We start from the raw sequence: 22,789 nt of genomic DNA, 5'->3' as shown, positions 1-22,789 counted from the left end.
CTTTAACTTTTCAGGATGATTTTCTAAAATCCTCTTGAATTTTGTTTTTGATGTGAGCTTGCAGTTTTACCAGAAGGTAATGTATTTTAAAAGATTAACAAGTTTCAAAGGCACTACCTAAAGTTGTTTGTTTGTATTAAGATAAATGAGAGGCACTTCATGTCTTTTCTGATAGTAAAGAACAATGATTCTGTTTGTAAAGTGGAACTTTTTGAAATAACTAATTAACTGTAGGTCTTCCTTATTCTGCTTCTTGTCAGCTGAGGTTCTTGACATTTCTGCATTTTGTCAGAAGATGAGATGATTTCTTTTCTTTGTTTTTTGGGTTTTTATTTTTAAAAAAAATCTTTAATGTCAAACTAAACAGATGAACTTGACACAAAAATCCTTCAGGCCACCAAGCATGCCTTTGCAGCTCTCCAAATAAAATATTAACCAGAAACAGCGTTGTCAGTTATGGATTTCTATACCTTATTGTTCCCAAAATGTCACTTTCTGACGTGGCACATCTATATTTTGAGCTATTTTTGCTGATTTTAAGAAAAGTGTTGTCTTTGTCCTGGAAATTAACACCTCTACAGGATTTTTTGTTTTGTTTCCTGAGATACTTTTTATCAAAGGAAACATTTCTTTGCTGGCGGTAAATCCTAAATCCGTCTTAATCTGTTCTGCTCTACATTTGTTTTTACGGTAAAAGAGAAATCTCGCGATAGTTTGATACATAATGCTAGGTCTCGCGAGATTATTTGCCACACTGCTACAGCCAATCGCTGTGAGGCATATTAGTATAAGCGGAAGTATGTGGAATACAGAGATACACGCTGAAGTTTGTTTGCCGTTTTTCGCCTTAATTCTACGTGAGACTCACAGATATGTTGAAACTACAGGTGCCGCTTATCATGACCCAAAACTGGGGAGAAAATGGCGTTTGTGTGAGATGTGAACTGTGAAATTGGTGAGTGTTTGTTGTTTCTAGCGTTAGCTTAGCTGCTAGCTCATTGATTCCAGCGTTTGTTTGTGTGAAAGTCTGCCTCTCCTGCCTGGCTGGTTGGAGGGTCCTTGTAACCAACAAACTATTTTTTCCGCCCCATGACCTGCATTATTCCAAGCCCTTTAAACTTTTCTGCTTGGGAAAGCACCTGGGGGTTAATGAACTTTAGGGGGTGGATTTGGGGAACTAATGATGCACGCTTTAATTCTTGAATGGCCTTTCAGCCAAATTTCACTATTTAATGTAAATGTTGGCTGTATATGATTATTTTAACAATAGATATACACCACTAGCAAACTGCAAAACTTTCAGTCTCTATCTGCGCCTACCATGAGTTGTAATCTGGTCTTCTGATAAACTAAATTCCAAGGTACTGCTAAACATACAAATATGCTACTGTAGTATTAGCACTGTGGACTAATACTAGCTTGTACAAAATAAAGGAACAAAAGTGGACATTGAGATTTGGCTGCCTTATATTTCTATTTTTCTTTATATATTTACTACAGTTTACAATAGTTCTGTTCACTGCTATGCTTATGAAAAAAAATTGGTTTTTGCTGCTTATTGTGTACATTTGCCTTGGATTCAGGGTGGCATTCAATGCATAGTTATCTAGACTGAGTAAGACATTCATGAACAGAAAGTTAACTATGATTTTTCTCTTTTCCATGCCATCCTCTTCCTTAAAGATACAAGACCAAGAGAGCAAAACTGTTCTGAAATATGGCTCCAGTCCGACCTCCTCTGAGCACACTATAGACAGACACCTCTATTGTCTTTATTTACCACCTTCTTGTAGGTTTTCAGAGAAGAGTTCAAAAATGAAAATGATCAGTGAGTGACAGTTATGTGGATAAAATTGGCTTGCAAATAACAGAGAAAAATGGACTGACGGGTTCAAGATGAAAGTGAACAGAAGTTCAAATAACCACTCATTACCATCCTGGTATGCAGGACACAATATCTGAACACATGGCATGTTTAACTTTGAAGCCGCTGGACTACAGAAGACCACACCAGAGATTATTCCAATAGACTATTTCTATTAGGAACCTGCACTGTGTCACAAAGCTTAAATGATCTCTATCTGGTTTCTTAACATGACGATATGTACACTGTTCTCCAGCCTTTGAGGTAACCAGTTCTTGATGCACTCCAATGCCTCTTGGGGATGTGGTGATACAGTGCAGCTGAAAAATCTGTAGCAACTACATGATTTTTTTATCAACCAAAATCTCTCAGGAATTTTTCTTTTCTGCCACCTTACAGAAAAATATCTCTCAAAAGTTTCTGAAGGCAAAACTGGGTACATCCTGGTAGCATCAGGGTGTATCTAATAAAGTGAAACCCTCTTCCAGCATTTATATCTACACACAGTTTGAAAAATTAATAATGTAGTTGATGGCTTTTTTCTTGGCCTAAGTTTTCAGAAGCACCATCCTTTTTCCTACACGTTGTTGCAATTCATCTTTAGTGTCACGTATTGTTCATGCTAGGGAAGAGCCCGAGGAATAACAACATTGATCCTTAGTCAGAAGTTAAGAAATATGTTTAAGGCAGGAAATTAAAGGAGGAGGGATAAGAGACACTGCAGTTAGGCACTACTTCTTCCAGCGATGGCACTTATTTATAATGTATGGCATCCTCCAAAGCTCGAGACGTCTGCTTTTGTCTCACTATCGATTCGGTCTCTCTCCATTCATCTTCCTTACTCCCTCTCAATAAGTTTCATTATCATTCCAGCTCATTCTCTCATTCAACCAATATTAGCATATCTCTCATAATTTCTTCTGAAATTGAAAGACCATCCCTATGTTTATGTTCTTCAATGGTTTGCCTTTTGTTGTGGGGGTTTTTTCTCACATCTTTCTGCTCATATCTCATCTGTCTATTTAGGACATGGCCCTCTTATGTATGGATTTATTCACCTTCCTCTGGCGCTATTTCAGTCTTAGTTTTGTCACTTTCTAGTCTCTCACTTTTTTGCAATTAAACCGAACCCACCTTATAAATGACTTACTGTTGACAAGTAAAATTTCCATAATGGTGTACTTTCTTCTCACATACACCCAGGTCTTATTTCTTTTATTCTATCCCACATGCAGCAATATAATTTGATTGTACACTGCATAAAAAGAAAGAAAAGCGCCGAGCAAGACAGAACGCGGATGATAAAAGGTTTGTGTTAAGCCTTATTGGAGGTGAGAAAACCAAATCTGAAAGGAAATCTAAACTTACCCATGCGTGTACACATCCAATCTACAAAACACCGAGGCACATACAGGTACAACACATCTTCGAGTGAGAACTAGAGGTTATTATGCCTTTGCTGTCATAGCTCATAAATATGCCGCCTGAGGAAATATGACTTTAATAAATCTATATGGACAACTTGTGTGTTAGCTGTGCAGTTGTTTTTGTTCTGTGAATGTGCTGTAAGTTATTTTGTTCAATAAATAAACAATCTATTTAAGCAGAAAAAAAACATGTTCAGGTGATTCTGAACTCTGTCATGCAAAATTGGTCATTTTCAGGTAAACGTGTGTAGGTCTTAATAGCACAACCCACTTCATTGGACTGTAGTGTGAAACTCCATGCAATTCCGCTGGGAGGTAGACTGGTTTAAGTCTATGATATTCTGACAGTCAACAGTTGTGCACATGATGGACATCTTGCTGCTTCTTCTATATTATTAGGCCCTGTTGGTAAAACCTTTCAGTTAAATACTGGTGTCATTTTTACTTGGTTTTCTTCTGTTGGAATTAATCCACATTCAGTATTGGATACATGAAAGTGGGCATGCATCATTGGCTATCTTTAAACTGAAAACTTTGCCAGTAATGGTACCTACAGTTTTGTAACCAAATCGATATGTCTTGCTAATTAGTTGACCTGTGTGAGTTGTAATCAGTGGTGGTGTTCAAACTTAATTTAAAAAAAAAAAGATAAGAGGATGCATTAAAGTTTCATAACTTATGCATGCTTCCTGCTTGTTATTTATTTATCTTCTTGTCATCAAAGATATTCTGTACTACAACACTCTGACATGTTAAGAATTAATTACTCTGATGGTTTAGTTTCAGAAAATGCAACTATATAACGAATTATATTTCTTGATTTAGTTGTCTAAAGTTTTGTAGATTTTTTTTCTCTTGGAAAAATAGTTATCTAAATAACAAATATAAACCACTTGTTTAAAATGTTAAGCTATTGTTTTTCCTCCTGTTCCAGGAAGTGCCGGTACACCAGTAATGTTCAATGAGAATGGAGATGCTCCGGGAAGGTACGACATCTTCCAGTACCAGTCTATCAACAATTCCAAGCCAGAGTACAGACTTATCGGCTCATGGACCAACAAATTACATTTAAAGGTAAGATTTTATTTTATTTATTTATTTTTTTGTACAAACATTGGCAAGCATTCTTGAATTTTTAACCAGGGACACAGGATAGAATATTACCATCAGAACCAAATAAAGAAAATAAATAAGGTGAAAGTCTGGAAAATCCTGTAAAAAGGAAACAATTAAAGCCAAGCTTTATTTACATCACTTAAGGTTATTTTTATTTTATGTACTTTAAAAGCATATACCATAGTCAAATCATGTTTTTCAAATCATTTTCAAACGTATCTGCAAGGAGTCAAAATGATTACCATACACTTTTGACTTAACATCTCTCAAAATAAATAAAAATATTACACAAAAAGATACAGTATTGTGTATACATGTATTAATCAAACTTGCTTTTTTAATTTTCTCCTAAACTTTGATACGATGCTCCAAAACTATGCCAACTATATAAAGAAAGCTGTAATGTCACCTTAATTATGCCTAGTTTTATCATTTGTTTCTAAAGATGTATATGGCCACACATGTAGATAAACTCAAGTGCTCCTATTAACAATGTTTTCATAAGTCATTTGCTGAAGCACTACGCTAATGTTAGCATGTTTCTCCTATTTTTACATGCCTTGTTGATAATTTAGTTTGTAAAATATTTGGGATTTTAATTTGTCTTATTCAGATTGCAATTCTGGGACACAGTATAGAAGAAGTTTGGGAACCACAGCAGCCAGTACATTCTCGTTATTTTGAATGTCATTGTCAAAGATTTGCATGAACCAAACTTAGATTTTGGAATAGATTGAACAAAGGTTGTTTTTTTTTTTTCTCGTATGTCCGAATTTATTTATTTTGATATTTATGGAAACATTTTCAAGAGACCCACACCTACAGTAAGAGTTGACATTGGAACTATTAAAGCTTTAAGAATATGCACCCATCATTCAATCCATCACAATGTATTGATGTGGCTGAAGCTCTGCCTAGAACTCATTTCTTTACACCCTGCATACCAATGCATAAGCACAGGGTTATAAATATATTTTTAAAGAAATCAGTGAAATGAATATTGCTAAAACTTTAAAGTTTGTTGCACTAAATCTTCACACTGCATGCATTCACACCCAAACTTCATCACATTTGGCATCTGTGGGGGAAAGAACATGCAGTGTTAAATCATCTTCATAAAAATCCTACAAACTGAGCATGGCACATTTTCCATGTAGATGTTTCTCTGGCTTGTCTTGGTGGAAACATTTCATGTCTCCCCGGTTGCACAAGAGAGTCCTGGTGTGCATCCATTTTGAAATTTTTCTAGATTTGAGTTCCAGACTCTGGCTGAGTCACGCCAGCATTTTCACACAGTATTCTTACAGCGCCTCCAATAGCTGTGCCAGGAGGTCCATCTGTTTTGGTTTGTCATGTGGACAAAATTGTTATTTTTATGAAAAAATAATGCTTGTTTTGAGATGAGCGTAAAAGCTTCAATGTAGAAGACTTTTTACCCAAACTGGAAATTTTTTGGCAGTACTTTACATTGCAATTATGTGACAGTGATGCATGTATATCTGAATAAGCGCACATGAAAACAGTTTGAGCATGCTAGAGTGTTGCGTTACTAATCCACCCAGGAGTTCATTAGGAAAGCCAGATGACAGATGAGAAGACTAATAGACACAAAATTCTTCCTGGCTGATAGATGGCCGTGCAAACAAAGTAAATGAGACTGCTACGAAACTGTGTCTCTGCACATTTAACACAGAGGTTAGATGTGTAGTGTTTTAGCATACATTTAAGTACATTTATCATACTTAGAAGTTTAAATTTTAAGATGGAATAATCTGTCCCCTAAAGTTGAATTCCAAGTTTCAACTACCCTCACCACACAATCTAGTTTCTGTAATTCTTCAGCTTTAGGCTCATAAATATGGTCACCAAAAGTTAAAGCCCTGATAATCCAAATTTACCTGATCAGGTCTCAAACAATAATGTTTATGAAAACATAATAAAAAAGTTAAACATAATTGAACATAGATGTTTCATCTTTTGATTACAGCATCATGTTTACCATGAACCGTGACCAAATTCTAGATTAGGATTTCGTAGTCAGTCAAAATTTCTAGCATTCCAGTCTTGAAAATGAATCATGATTGAAATAACACGACCTTTGATACAGGCGGTCAAGATGAGTTTCCCTTGTGGGATGACTAAGATCACCCTTAGAAATATCCAAGGAAATTTGACTCCACAAGATCCTTAGACTGATTTGCCATGGGAGACCCTACCTAAGTCTAAGAAGCCTTATGCAAATTAGCCCCTAGGATCTTTGGGGTGATACAATCTCTTCACCACATTTGTCGGTGGTGATTCTACAAAGAGGTGTAAAAAGAAAAAAGGGTTAACTAAAACTACTACTGCTACATATTGAAATAAGCTGATTATGTGGTTTGTACATCTAATACAGATCACTCTTCACATCCACATCTAGCATAACTGGAGGACAATTAAAGCTGTAGATGGATGTATGGTTATCTCAGAACACATGACAAAGTTGGAGCATTGTAAAAAGCTCTTGGTATTAGTTATACTAGAAGGTACATAATTGGTTTCTGTCAGAAAATACAGTTGTTTCATTGTATATAAATACAGGCCTCTGAATAATAAGCAGGAAAATAAATCACATTTTGGTAAACACCTTTTTTCTCTCTTGAATTGCTGTAAGCTCTTGTCTACTTATACATTGGCGTCACCAACAAATCAAGGGTACTTTTTAATCCCCAGTAGAACAAAAGACCAAACCACTTAGTTTTTTGTTGAATGTTTACTTTTGTGCTAATCAACGGCCGTCTTATTCAGCACTCATGGCAATCAATGCGCCTTTGGGAGTCAGTGTACTAATAGACTTTTTCCTCCAAATCTTGCATGCATAACAAGAAATCAGAGAACAAGCACATGGAACCATAGACAGACGGAAAGCTCAGGGATTCATTGTAATGCCAGTGTGACACAAGCACAAACAAATACATTGCACACATGGATGAGCATACACATACACACACACAATCACAAGGGGAGATCCAGATGGCTTACTTGTGCCAGTTCTGATTATGGTCTGATTGCTGGCTTCCAGAGAAGCTGGTGTTGGTTTGTGCCTGGAAGCTCTCTCGAAAGCGATCAGAGGGTCTGCTCATACTAATTCCTCTCCCAGATCGCCTCCAGATACAGTTGCCACGGGTACACACAAGGTTAAAGCACTGTTAACCCAATGTAAAGTGAGCAATGTCAAATTCTGTTCTTTATTTCTCCTGAGAAGATTGGAAAGCGGTTAAATTGTTCATTTGTTTGCAGAACTAATTTATGCTGCATATGTGCCCCTCTCAGATGGACGCAATGCACTGGAAGACAGGTGACCAATCCCTGCCAGCTTCCGTGTGCAGTTTGCCGTGTCGTACAGGCCAAAGAAAGAAGGTGGTAAAAGGAGTGCCATGCTGCTGGCACTGTGAAAGCTGTGAAGGATACCACTATCAGGTAGGTTTCCAAAGAAAACCACCAGCTTTCCAAGATGTAGTAGTATAAACCAAAGAATGATACATTTGATGCTGTACCATTCAACTTGCAGCATACAAAAAGAGCAATAACCTTTTCTCCCCACTTTCTATCTGACATTAGGCTTAAATGGTCTTGCCACTCAAAAACACAGATTTTGTTGTTTTTGGTGTAATGGCACCTTTCTCACTAAAGCTCATTGTCAAGTCTCACTCTAACCAGTGTTTGTTTTGGTTCAAGCCAAGTTGGGTGTGTTTTCATAGGCAATGTGTTCCTCAATATGTCGGCGGGAATGTGGACACAGGAGCTGTTGTCATCGCGCTGTCATTTTGTGTGTGTACCATTGGGCGAGCAGTTTCTCCAAAATCTCTCAGTACATTTGTTTGTTGAGGATTATCCTATCCATCTTCAGCCAACATCTTCACAAAGTCTTTTGCTTTCTGTGGGTTGATATGCAAATTGCTCACCAAAACACATTCACCCTTGGGTGGGAGAACCCATTTCTCTGTCCTAAGCTGTATGACGCTTAGACTTTCCCATTGTGTTTATATTTGAGTATAATTGTCTGAACAGATGATTTTGGCAACATCAGGTATCTGCGATTTGAAGCACACCCCTAGTTGTATCTCATATGATTTCTTTACATGTTCTCATGTCATACAGGAAAGTCGTTTGTTTATGATATCATCTTTGGTCATCATATTGATTTGACTTCCCCAAATTGTTTGTAGCCATTGTTCTCTTAGTATTTTCTAAAGAAATAAAAACAGTTGAAAAAAATCTTTCATCACTGTGAGATTTTGAAATATAAAGATTTTGGTAATCCTGACCTATAAAGTTTAGCTTTTACTGTCAGTTAAAAGAAAAAATATTTTTGCCTCATAACTATATTATGAGGCAAAAAGAGAGTCTTGCCTGTTTTTATGACGAGAATGTGCATTAGTTTTGACTATGTTTCTGAAATAAAAATAAATGTGCTTACCATATTTCAGATCATTTTTGACTTTAAAACTGATAGGTTTTCAAAGCTGAAATGCTCTGGATGTTCTTTCACAGCCCGTTCATAGCTTTTTTTCAATTGGATGAACTCAGTAGGAACCTACCTTGTCTGGTTACCAATTTAAAAGTATAATCTGAAAGTCTTAACTGAGCCTTTTTTTTTTTGAAGAGCCCGTGTTTTTCCTCAACCCCGAAGCAGTTATGATCTCTGCTTTTTGTTTAAATATACTTAAGGTGTTTGAGGAAAAAATATATACTTTAGTGGCTCATTATAAATGTATATATGCAGGAAGAACCCCACGGATGCTCTTAACACAAATGTAAATATGTGATATGAGATGAGGGAAAGGGTCTGATCACACATTATGAAGATACATCTCCTGTGATAATTATATCTTGGAGACAATTTGGGATGCCATCATCCTTCTTATTATGTTTCAGAATTCCAGGAGCAGGCAAACATATGTGCAAAGTGATCCCCGCTCAGGAAGCAATAAAGGCAGCAAAAATATTAGTCAGAGCAGCAGCTTGCTAATATGAGACTGAACACTCAATCCATATTTTACACATTCATTCACGGGCTATAAAATCAATGATCTGTTGATGTGAAGAAGTGTTATAATAGAGCAAATGCTCTATGATGTGTGAATTGTTCCCTTGACAAGTGCATGGCTACACAGCTACACAATCAGCATTTCTTCTCTATGTGGCAGATACCTAAATTGTTGGGATGATTTAAAACAAAACCAATTATTTTTGCATTCACGTGGAAGGTACAGACTTTAGTTTAGCTGTGTTTGAATAAAATCAGAGCAGTTATGGCAAAGAGCAATTTTCCAAAGTGTTTTTACCATAGCTGGCCACCAGTAAGAATTCCACAGATTTTGTGTTCGAGCCATTTCTACTGACTAGTCTCGATTGAACTACTGAAAGCATGACAAAAAATGTTTGCTCAACTTTCAAGTGCAGACTTTGAATATGTGCTTCAAAAAACTCAAGAGGTTTTTTTTTTTTTTTAGCCATTCAGAGGTGGACATGTTGGTGTTTTATTGTCCTGCTAGATCACAAACTGAATGCCAAGCATTCACCTTCATGTTGTTCATGCCTGAGAGAAGAATTTATAGTTTCAATAATTATGGCAAGTCAATCAGGTCCCAAAGCAGTTAAGCTTTCAAGACTATTGAACTGTCACCTCCATGTTGGCTTCATATTTTTTCTTAAATGGTGTTAATCTTATATAGGATATTACAATAGTTCCATTTTTGTTTTGTTAGTCCACAAAATATTTCCCAAAGAGTCTTGGGGATCATCAAGATATTTCTAGCAATTGTGAAACATTTCATGATGAATGTATTCTTTTTGGTTAGCAGTGATTTTTATCTTTAAACAGTTTTTTTGCTGTATATTTCTTATTGTAGAATCACGAATCCTGACTTTAAATGAGTTCAATGAGAGTCCTGCTGTTATTTAACTTGTTCTAGGTCCTTTGGTGACCTGGATGAATCATTGATTTGCTTGGAACTTAAGTGCGTTGTATGAACTTTTCTACAGAGCAGTGGTTATTGGACAGGACCATACAAAAGAAGTAGACATAACAGCATTATACTTGTTGCTTAAAAGAATAACAAAGGTTTGTTTCATAGTCAAAATAACATGTTAAAGTATCTTTGCTTGTACTGCTTCCACTCAACTATTTATATGTTTATAGTTATAGATATATCAAGGCAAACAAAACCATACATTAGAAATAGAATTAGGACAGAAATAACAGAACAAAATGGTTTTAACACATCATTTCTACTCATTCTTTAGGCCTCAGAGTTCACATGCGAGCTGTGTCCCTACGAGATGCGACCAGATACAAACCGAACAGGGTGTATTCCGATTCCTATCATCAAACTCGAGTGGCACTCCCCCTGGGCCGTCGTACCCGTCTTCATCTCCATGTTGGGGATTATTGCCACCTCCTTCGTCATTGTCACTTTTGTGCGGTACAACGACACGCCCATCGTCCGTGCGTCCGGCCGGGAGATGAGTTACGTGCTCCTGACTGGAATCTTCCTGTGCTACGCCATCACCTTCCTAATGATCGCAACGCCGGATGTGGGTGTATGCTCACTGCGGAGGATTTTTCTCGGCTTGGGCATGTGTTTCAGCTACGCCGCACTGCTCACAAAGACCAACAGGATACACCGCATTTTTGAACAAGGGAAAAAGTCTGTTACAGCACCCAGGTAAAAACAAATACATTGATATTTTCTATCCATTATTTTGGATGTTTACATGTTCCACGTGTAGATCTTGTAACTTTGAATGAAGCTTTTTTTTATGCAGAAAGTAGCTGCAGTCTCATATACACTTAACCTTTACACTCTCTCATTATCACGGTTCTTGTAATCATTTCTCATTTTATATTTTGCGCAATATTTGAATGAGTAATGAGCTCAGCCTCATCAATTTGTAGATAGTCTGAAGGGGGCTTCATCTAAGTGAGTAAAATGTTAATGCAGGATTTGGTAATGCTCCAATTCTCATATTGCTAAGCAGATGATCAGTTTCTCATTTTGTGCCACCCATCTTAGGGGTCTTAAAAATTTTATGATACATTGTGGGGCAGTCATGGAAGACATTCCTTTTTATTTGCATCCGAGACTGAAACAACATCAAATGAGAGGGCATTCCACTAGGAGAGGAATTACATTCCTCTGTTTCTGGGCATGTTTACTCAAAAAAGGGTCCGATCGATCCTTGAACCTCTGATTCAGAAGGATCAATGTGGCTTTCTTCTTGGCTGTAGACCAGTGGACTAGATCTTTGTCTAGGAAGAGCTTCTAAGGGAGTAATATTTAAGTATTTCAGTGTCTGCTCCTATTCACCAAAGGAAGGGTTAGGGGTGGTTTGGGAATCTGATCAAGGTCCTCCTTGGCACACTTTGTTGAAGGTTTTCTGTACACATTCCACCCGGAGAAAAGCCTGGCTGGGACAGACTCAAAATTTACTGGATGTACTATATAGTTCTTTAAGCTTGGCACAAGAAAGGATGGCTTGGAAGACTTATGCCAGCTTGTTTCTTTCTCTGCAGGTTCATCTCCCCTGCCTCGCAGCTTGTCATCACCTTCTCTCTGATCTCGGTTCAGCTTCTTGGGGTGTTCCTCTGGTTCGCTGTGGACCCTCCCCACATTGTAGTGGACTACGGAGAGCAACGGACCCAGGACCCCATGTCGGCCCGTGGAGTCCTCAAATGCGATATCTCTGACCTGTCTCTCATCTGCTCCTTGGGTTACTCCATTCTGCTCATGGTGACATGCACAGTTTATGCCATAAAGACACGAGGCGTGCCCGAAACCTTCAACGAGGCCAAGCCCATCGGATTTACCATGTATACCACGTGTATCATCTGGCTGGCATTCATCCCCATATTCTTTGGCACATCACAATCTGCAGAAAGGGTGAGTATGCTCTACTACTACATTATGTGGATATGAGATGTCAGACTAGGGGAAGTAGAGTTGGTAGTACTGCTGCCTTGCAGCAAGAAAGTCCTAGTTTTGAGTCCCGGTCTAGAATCTTTCTGCATTGAGTTTTCTGAAGGTGCTTTGACTTCTTCTCTGAGTCCAAAAACATGATGGCTAGGTTAACTGGTCTCTCTAAATTATCCATAGAATTTAGGGAGAATTTCTGACCGCACGGTTGGTTGTGCGCAACAGTCCATCTCTGTTACCTTGAGATGGACTGACAACCTCTCAAGGTTGTACTCCGTCTTTTTCTTAACGACTGCAGGAAATAGTCACCACAATGACTCTGTGTGAATAGAATGGATCAACTCTAAAGATTTCTCTGTAGAACATAGTATTGTTACAAATTGATTACTGTTATTACTTTGTCATATTGCTGGTCAGAAGACTTATATCACCATTTTATCTTTTTACTGCAATTCTTTAGCTGCTTGGAATCCCTTTTTAGGGATACATTAACATGTAGCAGGTGTAGTAGCACAATCCTTAAATCCCAGTTCTCAAACTTTAGAGATGAAAACCCCCAGCTCTTGATTTTTAACAGGCAGATGCATCAATTAGCTTCTGCAATATTACTGGCTTAGAACCAACATCTCTTACAGCCACTTGTTTGTATAAGAGGATTTTCTGACTCCTGATTAACTGGAGCTAAGCCCATACTTCAGTTTTCTGTAGGGCTGTAGCAAAGACTTAATTAATTCTGTATTTTTTTGCAAATATGATTGCTGTGAAATGTAAATTGGCAAGGTCAATGACTGAGTAAGTTTGCATCTTCTGACTGACTTGTACAGTCAAAGGCACTTTGGTTGCCTTTAGTTTGTAAATATGCTTTTACAAATGTACAAATGAATGAATGAATAAACATACATGTAAGGTTTACAAATTTTACCTAGTCTCTCTCGGAGTGTTTTGATTTATGTACAGATTCTGAAAGTGTGGATTCCAAGCTTTCCAACAATACAAATAATATCAAACACAATAGTTTAAAAAATGAAGAGTGTTGGCACTATGCAAAGAAGATCAGAGCGAAAACAGCCCTCAAAGTTTTAAAAGAATTGTCCCCAAAGCTGATGAGCTACTTGAGGGTTGTTAAGGTTGTTCACTGGGAAGGTGTGCAGAACAAAACGTAGCTTTAGTCTGGCATATCTGGTTAGAAATGTATATTTATAGAAGTTTTCAGCTTTTGTTCCATTTTCCATAAGTAATAATCTTGAGATTTTGTCTTGTGAGCCTTTGTCTGTCATGGAGTTCTGTGAGCCCTGAACTTTAGTGCTTAAAATAATTAACCACGTGTTCCTTTCAAACTTTCACCTTATTGGCCGAAACCAACAACCAACAACAAGAGTGTGTGAATAGCCAATGAGCCCAGCATGTTGATTAGCTGTGAAACATTCCCCCACACCTAGAAACGGCTGAGATTTACTCTGTAAATTCAAACACAAACACAAAGTTTACCATTTTAAAACTTCTGAAACTCCTATTTGAAACATGGGATGGTTTCGCCATTCACCATGAATTAAACTAGTATATTTTGAAAAGAAAACCTGAAAATATTTCTACAGAAATTGTTGATTTTTATCTTTTTTTCCTCCATTTCTGCCCTGGTGACTTGTTTCTATTTTTCTCTAAGCTTTCATGGAATCTGAATTTCTGTGTGCAGAGAAAGACTGATCTGAAAATCTGTAGTTGCAATTTGAGAATTTCTACAACAGTCGTATAAACAATTTCCAGTTTATGCCTACAGATTTAAATGCCTGAATTGTTCTGTAGGCAGCAGAGAGAAACTTGCTTAATCAAGTGATGATTGTTTCTATATATACGCTGTTGTTCACAGCCACGGGTTTAGAATTATCTGTGACCTCTCAACACTCTGTTTGCAACTTACTGTATTTTACTGAATTGGCTTACTTGGTTTTCAGTAATGACAAAAAGCATGTGATTCTGTAATAGGATTCCAGCTACAATTCAAAAGTCAAACTATATCATACACACATAGTAAAGAAAATTCATATAGACCAATAGGCACATACTTACACAGTACTTGGGCGTCTCTTTACACACCTGAATACCTAAAATGAAAAGAAGACACAAACATTACATATTTGTTTCTCTGACTTACTTAACCAACTTAATTCCATAGTTTAAGAGGCAGCCACAGAAACTGACACACGCAGTAAATGTCGATACAGCTAAGTTGATTTATAACAGCTCACACATAGCAAGCTGTTATTTGTTTCTGAATCTGGAGCTGCAGTGTGTTATTGATTCTATTCCTTGATGGTGTGACTGTTCTGGCTTTAACAATAAAACACTTCATATACTCATTGAGATTCATGGAAGGACATTGATTGCAGCTGTCATTTGTTTTGCTTCACAAAACTGAGCATATATGCATTTGTGAAGTAAATGGGTATTTATTTTAGACATAAAGAAACTGGCGTATAACTGTAGTTATAAATAGGTTTGCTGCACTGTGGGTGTTTCACAGACCTTGTGTGATATCAACAATTTAATAAAGCTATTTTTGAAACATGGGTTAAGCCTGCTCCTCAGGACCCATTGACCCGTTTTAGGTATTTCCTTGCTGACACATACCTCGCTTATATAAATAGGTGATTGACAGGCAAAAGTGTTTATACCACTTAAACCTTTTCATTTTTGTGACAACCACAAACTTTATTGTAGTTTGTTGTAAATGTATGTGAAAAACAACAATGAAGTTCACCATTATCACTGAAGTGGACAAAGATGACGTACTGTGTGGCATGCATTTTCATTTGCAAGTTGTAAAGTTTACTTACTTCACAGAACAGCTATATTGTACTGAATTTAAATACCAATTTGACTCAATTTATTAGGTGACTTCTGAGAACCATTCATTACACATTGTATTGTTTTGATGTATTAAGGTTAAGTGGGTTGAATACAAATGCAAGCCACGCGCTGTATAATATTTCTTCCACTTTACATTCTTGCATTACTTTGTGCTCGTCTATCACATAAAATTACAATAAAATAGAAATTTGTGGTTGACTCATTCTAAAACTTTCAAGTCATTCCTTTATTTTCAATTCTTTCTTTCCTCAAAAATTTGATGTCGACCCTTATCTCTCCTTGTTTTGCAGTGTCAGTCAGGCGATTTTTATTCCTGTTTTTTTTTTTTTCTTTTTACAACTGAGCCTGTTTTCCTTTCAATCAACAAACCACTCTTAGTCATGTGGAAAACAGCTCACATCAAAGTGATCCAGTCTAATCACACATTGGGGAAATCAAACTTTCACAGTATTTTTCCCCTTTTGCTTGGTTTAGCTTTTTACCAAATAATCCGGTGTGTTTCGGGGAAGCTATTATTGCAGGAAGTTTGAAGTGAGTCTCTGAGTTTTTCTTTCTCCTCTAGTGCGCCACAGTGCTTGTTCTCATGTTCCCACATCTTCACAATAAGTTCTGACGAGTATAACCAGACAATAAAGTCACTTGCTTGCTTTGCCGACATGGAAGCTTCACTTGGCTAATCGTTTCAAACGAGTCTTTTTATTGCTGCTCACAGCTTCTTTAATCTTCAAACCACTGATTGTGAATGACGGAGTGAGCTTCTGTCTTTCTATATCATTTTTTGGCTTTTGCCATTTATGGTTGCCACATCATTGCTACAGATGGTGTGTGTGTGCGCTTTGGTGACCTTATAAGGCCTCGTCTGAATCTGTGTGTGTTTGTGTGCACATTATTCGCTGTGTCTCACTGGAGTGGCTGAATGGCGTCCAAGCCATGTTTGCTCCGTTAATTAGCATGTCCACCAGCAACTTCATGTGCATCTGCGGTAAAGTGTGTTTGCGTTGTGTGTTGGATTTAATTGGAATTTCCAGTGCCACACATTTGCACATCTCTGTGTGTTGTTTCTAATTGGAATATCCTCTGGAGTGTGTGGCAGCTGGCTGGCTAACAGAGAGAGCAGAAGAGAGGGAGGAGAGAGGAGTGAAAGGAGTAAACAGGTAATGATGTGACTTGCTGATGGGGCTTTAATGAGGAGAGCTCTACCAAGTATATAAGTTTGTTTTCAGATAAAGGGGAGGAGAAATATGGCTACACTGAAGTTGGGACATTAAAAGAACAGATAGGTTCACATATTGATCAACTTTATGATCTGAAATACTTAATAGTGTAGTTTTGGTACTTGGTCAGAGGTTCATCTGTGACAAGGATGCCATTTAGGGTTAGTTATGCCCTCTGAATGCTTTCTTATACAGTCCTATAAAAAAATAATTGGCTCCCTTGCGGTTTTCAGACCATCAAACAAGTTTTAATGCCAGGCGAAGATGACCTGTGTCAATGCAAAATGCAGTGTGATGATGTTTTAATTTATAAGGGAATGAAGCCTTCTAAATCAACCTGGCTCCATGTGAAAAAGTAATTGCTCCCTAAACCTCATTACTGGTTTCGCCACTCTTGGCAACAATAGCTGTCATTAAGGTCTGGCTATACCTGACAATTTTTCATATTTGTTTTATATTTTTTATATTCTTTTATACTGCTGCAGAGTGATTTTTGCCTGCTGCTGTCTGCAGAATCGTTTGAATTCAGCCACACTTAACAGCCTGCTTAGAGTCACTACATATTAATTGGACTACATCTAAGTCTAGACTTTGACTAGGCCACTGTAAAATATTCTTTTTTGTTGTTTTACTTAAAGATGGACTTGTTTGCATTGAATAATTGTGTTCCTGTGTCACTTTCTGAAATTTCTGTCTTTTCTGTGCCCTTCATGTATATTTTCCTTTTGGCCATTCAAAGGTTGCTGCTCTGTGTTACCTTTTACTGTGATAAAAGAAAGTAGTTTCAAATAACAGTAGTGATTTTGTATCCGTGTAATATCTTTGAAAGACCTCAAACATTCATATTGTGTCAATTGTAGCAAGGCATTCAATGTAAAAGCCGAAGCATAACGATGTTGGTGTCTGAAAAATCTTTTTTATTTGGAAAGTAGGTTTTTTTTTTTAGTTCTTACCATCCTTAGTTTAAGCATTCTTGCCAGATATTGAGTCTCGCGAAGCTTCCAGGGATGGTGTAACAGTACATGTGGTTATGTGCAAACCCTCTCACTACTTTGTGTTTTGGATGGTTTTGGCTGCAATTTGTGAGGGGAAAGCATTCTTGGTCACCTTCTAGTGTGGCCTGCATAGTGATCCTGGTCACAGCACTCCTGAATACACACTTGGCTCTGAATCCCAGCAGGTAAAAAGAACAGAGAGAGAGAAGGCGGCAAATGTTACATGGGAAGGAAAAGCAGCTGAAGTAGAAAGTTTCAAACACAAAGAATTACATGAAGTGTCATGAAAGGCTAGCTGTGAAAGAATAAGAAAGTGGGAGATGAAACTAGAAAGAAACGGCGAGATGGATCCTTTACCATCACTGAGTGCTGAAGTATTGTTTTGAAAAAGGTCACGCTACCACGCAGAGGATTTTGGCTTCATATCGCTACTTCTGCACCCTGCAGACATGTGAAAGGTTGTGTGGTGTAAATGTTCAAGTGTGTGTTTCCTCTCCCTGCTTGCTAGAAACTCAAACCACAGGATGCATTCTCTCTCCAACCACCTCTCTGTATGGGCCTCATCATTACTTTGCAGGATGCAGTGGGTAGAAGCCCAATTTATTTCTCCCTTGTCTGTTTGCTCTGTCTTCCTCTTCATGTGAATTTCTCCTTTTGTCACCATGTGAGCTTCGTCTCCTGGTCTGCCCCAGGTGTCTTAAATAAGGGGGACTTGTTATCTCATGTCTCCCACAGAGCAGGAGGCAACCATTTTGCTTCACCTTTGCAAAACCACTCGCTGTGAGGCGATATATGAATGTTCTTTCTTAAATCCGGTGTCTTTGTGCCTAAATCACCTCATCGTATTTCAAGGTGATTCGTTAAGACGCTTTGCCTCAATAGGTTTATCTTGATCTCTTTAAATTCAGGTACACAACAATCACTCAACCCTACCTGAAATAGAAAGAAAATCACCCCGATCGCTCCTTGATCAAAACGTTAAGCAAATTTTATAAAGCCAATCTTCTGTCTTTGTGTAACTTCTGCTTGTCAATACAAATTATACCCAATTCGTAATTAAAGAAGTCCAATTATTTTTTTTATAGCCTTACCTGCATGAGCATCAATTAACTAGCCATATTGGGAGAAGCGGAGTCTCATGTGAATGAACAGTTCCAGTAAAATAAAATAAAAAATGCTTTACAGATCCATCATTTTAAAGTTCTTTATTGTCTTTTATTAGAGACTAGCATTCATTAGCATAAGTAACTGTAAACATCAGTGTATACCCTAGGAAATGTAGACCCGTACTTAACTCAGTGAGGCTACAAACGAGGGGCTAAAACCGAAACTTTAGTAGAATAGGTGTAGGGGAAGGTGGACTGTGATGCAGTGTCTGTTCAAAATGACTATCAGTGGAATGAGGTCATCACCAGTGTAACATGATTGGTATTAAATTTGTTTGGAATGAAAAGGAACCTTCAGAATACTTGTCATCTAAAATGATTACCTCTGAAAGCTACAGCTTTGGTTTGATTGAGTTTTACCCATTCGAAGGCTTATATAGGCTTATATTTTTAAAACTATCCACTGCAGCTAAATTGTAGATTTCCAACTTCCACAATCGTCTCCTGAGACTGACATGGTGGAACTTTATTATTGATTTGGTTTTCCGTTATGTTTGCAGTAGAATATTGTGCTTTGATTTTCTTAAATGTGGAGTTTAAATGATAATTAAGGCATCACTATTAGCCAATTTTATTTTTAATAGGTGAACTGTTACATGTGGTGTTTTTAGATTTGCAGTAACAGTTTTACAAAGAATGTGATATGCAATTAGTTATTGGCAGTGCATTTAATTTTTCAAGCAGATCAGGCCAACTGGTTGAAATATTTTGTTGTTGAAAGCTCAGTTAAGAAAAAGCTTTTTTAGAAAAGTTAAATCTGTTTTTGTATTTATTGTATATTCAGACAATAACCAGCCATTTGCAAAAATATTTGGATTTACATATAATTTTGTCAACTAAATTGACAGGAATTGAACCCAGGACAGTTGTGTCGAGGACTAAAGCCTCCTTATGTGTTGTGCTTGTTCCTTAGCCAAGCGGTGCCCCAGAACTTTACATTTATGAGTTGCTGCTCACCAGTCTGGCCCAGTCAAGCAGAAAATAGACCGATTCTGGTCACCTGCCAATTTCAGTGTGCATCTCGAGCATTCATCTGGTAATATTGACCTGTATTATTTTTGTTCATGTTCAAAGATTACACCTTATTTCCTGAAATATGTGAGGACCAAAAACGGTCAATATTTACGCTTCACAAAGTCATCTTCCCCTGCCTCACAACTTGCATAGAAATCTTCGTCAGGTTGATTTTCTGTGCCCAAACAGATTTATGTCTATAATCGCAGTGGAGAAACTGGAAGAAAAACAATGTTCAAATGAAAATAAAGAAAGATAGTTTGTGTTAAATATATATATATTTATATATATATATAAATATATATAGTTATATATATATATATATATATATATATATATATATATATATATATTTCAAAGTAGACATGCAAGACAAAATGTTGCAAAGAGAGAAGGAATTGGAAAGTGTGGGTGTGCCGACTTACTTTACCGCAGATGAAGAATCATAAGATTTACATAGTTGTTGAACATGAAAGATAAAAGCTGTGTCCATGCTGATAAATGTGCATAGATTGACAACTGTAGATCAAAGATCAAAATGTCAAATTAAAATAGAGATGCAATGCGAGGTCGCCAGTCTGCCCTGCGACAGACTGGCGACCTGTCCAGGGTGTACCCCGCCTCTCGCCTGGAACGTAGCTGGAGATAGGCACCAGCAACCCTCCCGACCCCATTAGGGACAAAGGGTGAACAGAAAATGGATGGATGGATGGATGGATGCGAGCCATTCCGAATTAAGATGTATAGATTGCAGGTGTTCTTTTATCATTTAGTATCTGGATGGATAACCTCCCTCTTATGAGTAACGCTCGATGGAATCCTTTTGACTCCACAATGTCCTGTTTTTTTTAACCAGATCTCCTCTTAATTTTATGCCAGATTAAATAAAAGGTCTGAGATCTAAACTAAAGGTGACATCTAAATGAAAAGAAAAGTAATTTGACAATTTAGTTTCTCAGAAGATGTTTGATTCACCGTTTTGGGGGAACACTCAGCATGTTTTTTGCACAAAGAAGCCAACAGTGTACTGAAAAACGTGAATAGCCCAAATGAGAGCACAGCAGCTGTTAATGCTGGTTCTTTGAAATAAAATAGGAGATTGACAAAGCGGTTCTTACGGCATCGGTTTTCAATCAGGCTTTATAAAACTGACACCCCTAAAGTAAGAAAGTCTCACATACTTTGTTATATCATTATTTATTCATATTGTTAAAATATTTATGAAAAGAAGATAACTCAATTCAAAATATCAACTTCAGAAATATTCAATAAAGCTCTTATGTTCTTACATATCATCCTACAAATCATAGATATCAACAAAACACAGATATCTCCAGTATGTCTTTGTTTTCTCTCCCAAATTTTAACAAAAATCTTCATTCTGACAGTGTAGCAAGTTATTTTTGCCCAGCAGTCTGTCTATAAAACACAGCAATTTTTCATTTCTTTTCAAGGAAATTGTTTTTTGATATTTTCACCAACAACCTGGGATATAGTAGTTTGGTCGGGGAGATTCCAATGAATAGCATCATACTGTGGGGATTCTACTCACAATTGGTGGTGAGAGGTCAAGCTAGATCAAGAACCAGGTCGACTTTAATATGAATGTTGATATTCCAGCTGACTGACAATTCTAAACATACAGCCAAATCTACTGTATAATGGAATGTTGTGGAAAAAGCACAATGATGTTTACAATGACCTAGCCAAAGTTTTGCAAATAAGAATGGCCAAAACCTTTGGAGTCTAATGTGGGAAGTTGGTAGAGACATTCCTCAAAAACACTTGTTATAACTGAAGTGGGATCAGTGGGCTGAATGCAAATGCTCTGCAAGCTACGAAGGCTTAAATGTGCAGAAAATGAAATCAAAACCATGTCATTTTGCTTCTACCTGTTATATGCTACTTATGTTGGATTTGCATAAAATAAAAAAATTAAAAACAGACATTTGCGGTTTGACAGTGTGAAAAAAGCTAAAGCAATGTGAATATGTTTGCAGGTGGTCTATTGCCTATGCAACAGCTTTACTTGTGTGCCATCAGTGCAAAATACAGAGTCTTTAAATGTAATGTAACTTGTCATTATGACACAGCGGCAGAAATAAAGCCTGTCCTGTTTCACATAGGGCTCAGTTTGGTATTTTAATTAGATGGAGCTGTGCTCAGTGGGCCCTCTGTCATGCTAGTTTAAAGTGAAGAGTGGAAAAAAGAAATGATCGACAACTTGCCCACTCTCACAGTACAGTAGACCTTTTAGATACAACTTTAAAGGGGAGAGTGGGACGAGTGTATATTGTAAAATCTACTTAGTTTTAGCTTTATGTCCTGTTTGTTATTCCTTCATCGCAAAATGTACCTAGAGTCCTGCTTTGATTCTTTGATCCATGTTTTAGGAATCCTTGAATCTCTTGTGGTATGCCTCTCACAAAAAGGTAACTTGATTGTGCTGTAAAATGGCACCATGTGCCTGGAAAATACGTCATATAAAATATGCGCAACATAATCAATCACCCCTGCTTTAATTTGACTTTGGGCTGAAACCCATTCAGGTATAAAACAAAATAAGATCTTGAACTAACAAGCTGCAGTATTATAAATACACATTTACCACATTATTATGATATGACCTATGCACTTTTTCAACCCAAACACAGATGCGAAAGCTGCATGGATTAGATGGAGGGGAAAAAAATCCAAGTGTTTTTTTTTTGTAGAAGGTAATGAGGCACTTGTGACCAGTTAGCCTGGGCCCAATTAGCTGCACTGACACAATGTGGTAGACGGTCTTGTGTCGGGTTTTTTTAAAAAAAAAAAATTTTTTATGTTGACCGTGTTCAACTTGTTTGAAATGTGTGTGGAATATGTGTGTGAAAAAAGTGTTACTGGAGGTTTTAACAAGCTCTCGATAAAAAGAAACTAAAGAAAACCCACATTTTTCAAGTGCAAAGATTTAGAAAAATCATGCACCTTTCTTGCCTTCCTTTGTCACTTTTGCAGCAGAAATGTGTTCCTAAAGAAGACACCTTTCTGAACTAAACCAAGTAAGGGCTTAAAAAGCTGTAATTGCTGTAACTTCTGTCTCGGCACCTTTTGGTAGGGCCACAAACCGATGGTTTTGATATTGCCCTCCAACACAGACTCTGTCAATGTTTTTTACACCAAGTGGC

General features: G+C 37.3%; 1 protein-coding gene across 3 annotated transcripts in view; it reads left to right on the top strand.

Moving 5' to 3' along the window:
- grm8a (glutamate receptor, metabotropic 8a) overlaps positions 1–20,532 on the top strand; it is a 237,515-nt gene extending 216,983 nt beyond the window's left edge. For all 3 annotated transcript variants that reach the window (XM_032589755.1, XM_032589754.1, XM_032589756.1), the window contains exons 8-13: positions 4,226–4,365; positions 7,720–7,866; positions 10,696–11,117; positions 11,966–12,332; positions 19,812–19,817; positions 20,521–20,532. In XM_032589755.1, the coding sequence (XP_032445646.1) occupies positions 4,226–4,365; positions 7,720–7,866; positions 10,696–11,117; positions 11,966–12,332; positions 19,812–19,817; positions 20,521–20,526 (1,088 nt within the window). In that variant the 3' untranslated portion in view covers positions 20,527–20,532. The remainder of the gene's footprint in view (positions 1–4,225; positions 4,366–7,719; positions 7,867–10,695; positions 11,118–11,965; positions 12,333–19,811; positions 19,818–20,520) is intronic.
- The last annotated feature ends 2,257 nt before the right edge of the window (positions 20,533–22,789 follow it).

Source organism: Xiphophorus hellerii, chromosome 17 (genome assembly GCF_003331165.1).
Source record: "Xiphophorus hellerii strain 12219 chromosome 17, Xiphophorus_hellerii-4.1, whole genome shotgun sequence".
Lineage (NCBI taxonomy): Eukaryota > Metazoa > Chordata > Actinopteri > Cyprinodontiformes > Poeciliidae > Xiphophorus > Xiphophorus hellerii.
Note: the sequence above shows the minus strand (reverse complement) of the source record. Positions and strands in the feature narration are given on the sequence as shown.